Source organism: Lontra canadensis, unplaced genomic scaffold (assembly GCF_010015895.1).
Source record: "Lontra canadensis isolate GAN:19392208 unplaced genomic scaffold, GSC_riverotter_1.0 scaffold36, whole genome shotgun sequence".
Classification (NCBI taxonomy): Eukaryota; Metazoa; Chordata; class Mammalia; order Carnivora; family Mustelidae; genus Lontra; species Lontra canadensis.
The window spans coordinates 7,270,537-7,279,749 of NW_022631030.1; the positions used below are offsets into that span (position 1 = coordinate 7,270,537).

At 44.0% G+C, this 9,213-nt stretch overlaps 1 protein-coding gene across 2 annotated transcripts in view; it reads left to right on the forward strand.

The window, feature by feature from the left end:
- CRTAM (cytotoxic and regulatory T cell molecule) overlaps positions 1-7,665 on the forward strand; it is a 24,800-nt gene extending 17,135 nt beyond the window's left edge. The window contains exons 6-9 of one of the 2 annotated variants that reach the window (XM_032868766.1): positions 1,766-1,849; positions 3,625-3,771; positions 5,504-5,590; positions 7,339-7,665. In XM_032868766.1, coding sequence (XP_032724657.1) covers positions 1,766-1,849; positions 3,625-3,771; positions 5,504-5,590; positions 7,339-7,469 — 449 coding nt within the window. In that variant the 3' untranslated portion in view covers positions 7,470-7,665. The remainder of the gene's footprint in view (positions 1-1,765; positions 1,850-3,624; positions 3,772-5,503; positions 5,591-7,338) is intronic. The other variant, XM_032868765.1, reaches the window with a different exon arrangement.
- Positions 7,666-9,213: the final 1,548 nt, after the last annotated feature.

Here is a 9,213-nt window from a genome sequence, read left to right on the forward strand (position 1 = left end):
GGATGGGCTTTGGGGTAACTAATGCCTCGTAAGTTCAGTGCTGGTTTGCTTGATACACACACACACACACACACACACACACGCACGCACAACTGTGATATTTGAATTTCCTCTATGGTAAAGGGCAAGGTTGAATTCATTTATGGAGAGACTCGTTTCTTTGTTTTCTCATCTGGAGCACAGCAAACACAAAATAAAGACTTGGTTTCAGCAAAGGGCAAAGAAGCAGGATGTGGAGATGTGGGACTTTGGGCCACAGAATAACAAGCTCGCCTTTGAAAGCACCTCAGTTGCTCGGTTGTCAAGAACTCAGACAGGTTTTGGATGACAGGATTGAGCTCTCAAGGCAGAATTTACGAAGCCTGGATTATAATCCCAGTTTTTTAGACAGTGAACCCACTGGATGGTTAGCTCTGGGCAATGATCATATATTTATCTTTGTATCTTACTTGGCGTAGTATCTGGCACTAGCAGATACTCAGAAAATGCCGTATAAATGAATAAATACACGTATGAATACCTTCATTTGTTATGGGGTTTCGAGCAAGAGAGCCTCGTCCAAAAAGGGCATAAACTCCTATATGTCCTTTTTTTGTTTCCAACAGTGTGTCTGTAGGAATTTCCTTGAGTGGAATAAGCGCTTTCTTATCATGTCCATAGTTCTGAGTATCAGATTGCATTTTTAAACATTTTTTACCTGGAATAATATTTAAAAGTAAGTGCTCGGGGCTTTTAAACACCGACACAAACAATATGTACCAGCCCGTGTTTTGAAGGGCAATGGAGATTGAAAATGGTCTGAAGTGGAGCCACCATCTCACTTGCTTTAATAATTCAGTATTTGTAAACGTGTTTAGAATCTACTTGTCTTCAAATTGGCTGACAGTGCCGCTAAACAACCCAATTTTCTGCTCTGCTTTTTCATATAGAACATAAGATTTAATATGGTTTCTAAATTTCCTTTCGGCTTTCAATTTCTACGATTTTATTACTGTTAATCACACCCATTTCCAGCCGAACGGGTAGTTTCATTCCCCGCGGGATCCACACAGTGGCGCTGTGCAATGGGCTAAAAGGCAGGGGGGTGGCGGGCAGGAAGGGGGAGGATGAGCAACAAAACCAGAAAACCCGGTCTTTGGTTTTTATGACTTCTCTCGCCTAGCAAAAGCATCACAGTACATGCCCCTTCTAAGGGGGGGGGGGGGGGGAGGCAAGCAGAGGTTTGAAGGATAAGGGAGCCTATTTTTCAATATAGAAATATTTGTTTCCCAGGCTGTTACGTTTTCTTGCCACAAGGCTTGGGGTCCCAATCTTTGGCATCCTGGCGTTGCTCTTGTGCTAATCTGAAGCCCTTCTCACTAAGAAGCCTGATTCAGGAAGCAGGTGTAAAACAGTGATTTACATTTTGCGTTCTGAATTTCGACGTTGGCTCCATCACTCACTAGCTCTGTGACGTCAGACAATGTACTTAGTTTCTCTAAGCCTCTGTTCAGAGCTGTGGTGAGGAACCCGCGGAATGCTGTGTTTGGGGCTGAGCCTAGAGCTGACGTGCAGTTAACATCGAGGCAAAATGGGCCGTTTGCAACTATTTCTGGAAGATGTCAGTAGTTCAAAAATGGTCTTGTTGTTTTGTTTGGTTTTGGTTTTTTTTAAGAAGGACAACTTAATTTGGTTTCCAAAGCTGCATCGGGATGGCTGTGTAAATATACACACTATTCATATACTGTCACATGTATATTTCATGTCTTAATGTCTTTCGACTTAGTTGCAGTAATGGAAGATTCCAGTATAACAGAGAGTGACAAGGAAGAGAAAGAACGACCCACTGAAGACCCTGCCTTGGCCACTGGTAAGCATCCCCCACAGCACTTAGAATAAACACTTGACGTTTTAACCTCTTCATCAGTAAATCCAATGGCCTTTTTTAGTCCCCATTTTCTTGACCTTTCTATTGGTTAATCAATCCCTTGTTCTTTGACGTAGTTGCCTCCCTGGCTTCCTTGACATATTCTGCCTGGGTCTGTGACTTTTTGCTAACCACTCCTTCTACGTATCCGTCAGAGAATTTCCCTTCCTCCTCTGGCTTCTTTCATGTGGATACACTTCTGACTTGACTTCTCCATCCTTGATTCTTCCCTTAATTCTCAATGAGTTTACCCATTCCCAAGGTTGTTCCTATTGTCACCAGGCAGGAAAGCTCCATATTTATACTTCCAGAACATTCTCCTGAGAAGTAATCCCTGTTTCATTCCACCTTCTAGCATCCCTGTTGCTGAATTTTCTGCCATCTCCTCGAACTTAACATCACTAAAAACCAAACAGCACCTTTTCCCACAAAATGACCTCATCCAGATGATCACAGAGTCCCCAAAACTTGACATCATCCTCCATTCCTGTGGATGTGTGTACACACAAACACACAGAAAATCAGTCCATCTCCAAGGACTTTTGAGTCTCCTTTTCCAGAATGTTGTGGAGCATCACTGCCACCCTTGGTCCAGACCCTCATCAGCTCCTGTACAAAGTTCTAGGACTTCAGTTTCTCCTCTTGTGGTCCATTTTTAGGACTATGTTCAAAACACCCCATTGCATTCTTCACACCTCTGTTCAGAAAACGTATGTGGCTCCCCTCGTCTACCACACAGAGCAGGAGCCTCAAGGCCTCCACCAAACGGCCTCCATCCCGTCTCTGCAGTCTTGTCTCTAAGGTCCCAATAAGAACACACATTTTTCTCTGACAATATCATCCCATTTTGACTGCCCTGCCCTTGATGACCTGAACTGCCCCTGAAGAAAGAAAGGGGTTCATCTTGCCTCTCCTTACCCTTCTCTCAAGGCCAAGATCTTCACTGAGAACTTTCCTAACTAACTCAGGGACCACTCCAGCCTCTGAATCCCTGAGCACATGATGCCGTTGACATATAGGGATCGAGAATTTGGCAGATTTCTGACATCTGTTGATTCGTGTATTTGTTTCCATAGAGAGAGAACTACCCCAAAAGCACAGGAAAGATGCCTTATGGAGGCCCAAACACAATGTTCGACACTAGCTAGTGCTCCTTAACTACTTGTTGTCTGAGAGGGGATCAGGACATCTGGGCAAAACTAGAGCCCATAGAATCAGAAAGTGAGGTTTCGAAAGATCTTAAAGACCTCACCTAATTTATGTCCAAAGCCCTTCATGTAGGATCACATCTAACCTAGCCAACATTCACGGATTTCATTTTATTTGCATAGTTTTCCACACTCCTTAACAACCTCTCCTATGCTTAACCACACCTTGCTAAGAAATCATTCCTTATAGCTCATTTAAGTCCCCTGACTATAATCTAAGTCAATATTCTTGCGTATTTTCTCCAGAAACGAAACATTACGGCTTTGAAATCTATGTAACTTAAGAGCATTTTTCAAATCACCACACAGAATTGCTTTGTTCGTGCGCCTGTCGCCTTGTTTTCGGAGAATAAATAATACGAATCTCTTTCCCTTCAGGGTAAAGCTCTCTGTCTTTTTACCCAAGTCACCTATCAGCTGACACTATGCTTTGAAAGAATCGTGCAAATCCCGCAGTGACGAAAACCAACCAACCTTGAACTTTCTAAATTCCTTTTGTTTCCCGTATAGAAGCCAGTCTTCAGTACGTGGGGGTGATGCGGAGGAAAAACGGCATCCTGCTGCTCACCCTTGTGTCCTTCCTCATCTTTATACTCTTCATCATCGTCCAGCTCTTCATAATGAAGCTCCGGAAAGCGCACGTGGTGTGGAAGAGAGGTGAGAGGCGGAGGACCCGACGAGGCGCTCGGGGGCGCTGCGACACGGGGCAAGGACAGAGGACATGCTGGCAACTAAAGCCTTTCTGTCCGATGCCGCACAGCCTGTTTGATAGGTGCTGTCGTTCAAATAAGCACTGGCTGCTTTTGCAGTAAATACAGGATGTGACTCTCCAGGGGCTCTAATCAAAGAGTATATAACCCAGAGATTTCAGAGTCGCTCCCGGAATTGACATTGTTATAAAAGCTTCTAGTCACCAAAGGATCCCCAGTAGAAAACTCATTCACTCATTCAGAAAGCATTCACGGAGCCCCTCTGGCGTGCCAGGTGCTGTGCCAGGCACGGGGGTGATACGTCTGTCAACAGGAGAGACCAGGTCCCCCCACCCCACAAGGAGTTCACATTCTAGGGATGGCCGGTGGAAGGGGGAATATAGACTGTGTTGGTTCTATTCTTACTTTGCAAGAATGTATTCAGCTTCCATCAACCATACTATGTGAGTAACGTTTCCCAAGCTTTCCGATTAAGAAGTTAGCGTCTGACACTATATATATATATATATACATATATATATATGTATATATATATATATGAATACATTCTTGCAAAGTAAGAATAGAACCAACATATACATATATATATATACACACACACATATATATGTGTGTGTGTGTGTGTGTGTGTGTGTGTATATAATTTATGTAGCATGGAAGGTAGCCTATTAAAATGCGTAGATTCAACACATACCAGAGCTGGAAGGGACCTTAGAAGTTATCCAGAATAATTGTCTACTCAATGCATTCCATCTGTGTGGACCAGGATTAAATCCCCTCCTTAATTCTGAGTGATTATTCAGACCTATGTTGGCCCATGCAGTGGCCACAATGTGGCTCTTGAGCCCTTGAGCAAATCCTGAGCCCTTGTGCAAATCCATGTGGCCAGTCGCTTTTGAGAGGGGCTGAAAGGATAAAAACACACACCCAACTTCGAAAGCTCAATACACATACATACATACCACACACACACACACACACACACACACACACGAATACAGTGCATCTAATAATAATATATTGGATCTATTAGGTAAATGAAATGTATTATTAAATTAATTTCACCTGCTTCTTTTTGCCCTCGGAGCATGGCCACTAGAAAACTTAGAATTACATGTGTGGTTCGCATTCTAGTTGCCAACATTGTTGCCTTAGCCACATACGGCTCCAACACCTCCAGTCCCAAGGCAAAGTACTACCCCTTTGAATGGCTCTCGCCCTGTTAAAAATACAACTTCTCCTAGTTTGATGTCATTCTCTCCAAATATTCAACTGGACTAAATTTCATCATAAAGAGACCTACAAACAGTGTCTGGCTTTTCAGCTGTACCTACACAATAGGCAAATGCCACAGTATTGTTTCAAGATCTCCCATTAATGCTTCAGCCCCATAAGCTCTTTTAAGGGCCACTGGAATGGTTCCATCCCAAAGAACAATACTTGATTCTAATCTGTGGTCATCTGATTTCTGGAACTCTTACACAGCCTAGCGCAGTGCCTGTAGGAATCAGAGCACAAAACAAAAACAATTCTCAGAACGAATGAGAACATGAGGCATGGGAGGGGGAGTAGTGAGTCCACTGCTGTGTAGACAGAGGGATCGTGCTATTCAACAGTACATTTGTACATATAGGGGATGTCTGGAGCACCCGAAATTAATAATCCTGTTTTTCTTGCAGAAAACGAAATCTCAGAACACACTCTAGAAAGTTACAAATCGAGGTCAAATAATGAAGAAACATCATCCCAAGAGAAAAAGTGCCAAGGTAAGTCAATAACATGACCTCCGATTTGAAAAATGAGGTTCATTAATTTGTTGTTGCCTTTAAGGAGGACGGCAAAAATCAAAGTCTGATTTTAGCACTAGAAAGTCCATCAACTTAAATCATCTTGTAGAACATAGGAGCATCTTCCAAAAATAAGAAGTAGTGACCCTTAAGTTCCTATGGCTGCAGACATGTCCCTGTGGGAAGCTACCCCTGAGTTCTCACTGCCACACAAAGGCACATCCTGGGATTTTATGTCCCTCTTGTGCTCTGGGTATCTTTTCTATATCTTAACCATCCAGCATTTTCCTCAACCCATACCATCTGGTCATTTCTGATGTATCGTTTTAACTACCACAGTCCTCCTCAGGTGGTGAGTAGCGGGGTTTATCTATGTTATGTCCCCCGATTCTAACACAGGGCCTGAAACAGAGGGAGAGGTTGATATATTTGTGTTGACTAAATGAACACAAGGATTAACTGAGTCAGACAAACATGTTCTGGGTCTTTTAAATGACTCCATGGTAGTTTCTCAAGCAAAGTATGTAAAGAAAGTGAAGGGAAGGGTTTCTAAAGGAGACTGTGTGCGCGCGCGTGTGTATGTGTGCATTCTTGACAAAGATCTAGTAGAGCGCAGCTGGTACTACAGGAAAGCGAGAACCTTCTACCTTTCCTTCAGCCATTTTGGCTCCTCCATTGCAAAGTAACTTACACCACCCACTGAGAGTTGCAAGCTATGCAGAAGAGCTTGGCTGCGAGTTTCTACTGGTTTCACTGAGGTTTTTATAGGAAGCTGGCCCATCGCTACACCTCTGCCCTTTTTTTTTGTCTTGACCTAGTAAGGTGTGAAATGGAAAGAATCACTGTACTAGCTGGGACGGGAACAAGAGGGCAGATCGTGAGAACTGGGGGTGGGAGGGGAAAGTGGGAAGTGTGTGCGAGGCACAGAGAGTCTGTTGCATTGCACATGTTTCTAGAACATCAGTGTTCTTGTCCTCAAATGGCGAGTAGGAGAATTTTGTCAGTACGATGTGTTAGTTGGATTATTTCTTATGCCAGTTTTCTTAAGCCAGGGGAACCGAAACAGTGAGTGTAGAACGATAACTTTTAGAAGGAAAAGAAAAGCCCTTCGCTCAGCTGCTGAAAAGGCAGAAAGCCTTTGCATCTCAACTTTAAGAAAGTTGAAAAGGGCTACCTTTGCTCAAGCTTCCCTTCCCAGGAAGGTCCATCCCCAGGGGCTGGCCACGGACTGTGGGAGGTGGTACTTCCTCCTGGGCTGGGCCCCAACCTGCACTTCCGGCCTCTTTCCCTGAGCTCCCTCCAGCCCAGCATCTCAACTTCCCTGTTTTTACTCACTTAAAAGACATCCTCTGGAGCTGTCTCCTGCCTCTGTGTATAGAGTTACCTGGGCTTTGAGTAGTCTGCCCCAACCTTATGTTTCCCATAAGTCCTGCTACTTTTAGTATGAAATTTGCTAAATACAATGTAGGGGTTTTTCCCCCCCAGATTTTTTATGGCAGAAATGTCTATATATTTTATTTCAGGTTCATTAGTATATTTACGTAAGAAGACTTAAAAAATCAGCCTATAACAATGCATTCAGGCCATTTATGATATGCATGAATTTCAGATTTGATTTTTTAAGCCATTAGCCTATGAACCCAAAAATACCACATGCCATGTGTCTCAAAAAATGGGTGCAGTATTATTCAAAAGAAATGGTCATCTTTGACACGTTTTTCTCTCAGGTTTCCACTCTAAGAGCTACATGAACTACATCACACAGTTGTACTCAGAAGCAAAAACAAAGAGGAAGGAAAATGCACAAAATTCAAAATTGAAAGAAGAGCCCACTCATATACCAGAGACCATTGTGTAGTGCTCCCTGCAATAGGAAATATGATTTTGGGGGCGACCGCATCATCACAGTGGAGCAGCCTATGGGAAGGTGCATAATTACTGTCACATGACAAATAGACTTTGAGTGCAATGCAAGACAGTGTCCTCCTATAGAGATCTGCTCTGAGTTCAGAGCCGTGAAATGAGGACTGGACCATGGACACAAAAGCTTCATAGTTTAAAAAAGAAAAAAGAAAGGAAAAAAAGAGAAGAAAAGAAGAGAGAAAAGAAAAGAGAAGAACCATGATGCCTGACACTACTTCAGAGCAGGAATATTCTCTAAAGCCTTGGAGATCAGGGAACATCCTACCCTGAAGGGAGGAGGCCCAGTTGAGAATCACACGTTTAATTGTAGTCTATCAGTTTGGAACTTTTCCTCAGTCTTTCCTGCATATGCATGACATTGGGATAGCCTTGAAGATTGCAACCTAGTGATTTTGTAAACTGTCCTACCGTTGGCCTTTGATCGTTTCTTCGTGATTAGATTCAGGCTACAAAACTCTGACGGGACTGTCACAGAACTGATGTTTTGGTTACCCCTTTGGGTTTTATTTACCCCTTCGTTGATGTTCACTTTGATCCCTTGATTAAGGGGCTGTCTACCAGTCTTCCCCACTGCGAAGTTCCTCTTTCCTCCTTTGTAAGAGTATTTTGTGCAGAGATGGTATTTTGTGCAGAGATGCTTTAAAAACACGCAGATCTTCTGTTCCTCATCAAACTTCCAAGTTACTCCTTTATTTATATCTGTATGGACTCACAGTATCCTGTTATTCAATGTTTTACAATCTGTTACTATCTCAGCTCACTCCTTGGGTTATAATCTGTTACTAATCTCTCGCTAATGGGGTGATCAAGTGGCAGAAACAGGCTTTTGTGTCCTTCTTATCCTTAGCCTTTGAGCACTTTCTTCCTTCCTGGTACAAAATATTCCAGGCTCCTCTTCCTACCCCAGCCCTGTAATGAGCCATTTCTCCAAGGATCCCTGGTTCCTTTTAGTGGAAAATGACATTTAGAAGCCAAAACCCAGGAGCTATGTGTGTACATTGCTTTTGGGGTATCACTGGCCTCAAGTCATGTTAGTAGACAGAGCTAGGGAATATATCACAAAGTGTGCATATACTTGACCCTTGAACGACATGGGTCTGAACTGCCGAGTCCACTTATACACAGTTTTTGTTTGTAAGAGTTGACAGCAAAAGCCACAGGGTATTTCTTTACAACGGCCTGCCCCAGTCTCCAAATTGAAGGCAACTGGTGTAAAGGTCACACCTTCTGCCCTGAGAGTACCCCGGACGACCCACAGAGGCCCTCAGCAGCCCCCGAAACCCCGGATCCCTCCTCTCCAAGTCCTCCATGAGCTGGGTTCCCTGCCAGTGCTAGGGTGACCGCAGGACTGGGGTCCCTCCCAGGTAGGGCACGAACCCCTCCCCATGCAGCACCCTGACCCCGTCGCCATCAGGAGGCTGGCAGGCTCAGATGTGGTCACAGCTGCCTATCACAACGGGCACTGTTGCCCCTCCAGGCAGAGGGGGACAGCTGTCTTGCCCTCCCAGGTTGTTGTCATTGTCCACGGCCCACCGGGCCACCAGGCTGCAAAACACCACCATCCAGGGGCCATGCCATCACTGCCGCCACCTCTGTCCTGGCCCAGCCTCCCTGCAGGTGGATTGTTTTTTCAATAAATATATGTACAGTACTGTAAATGTATTTTCTCTTCCTTTTGA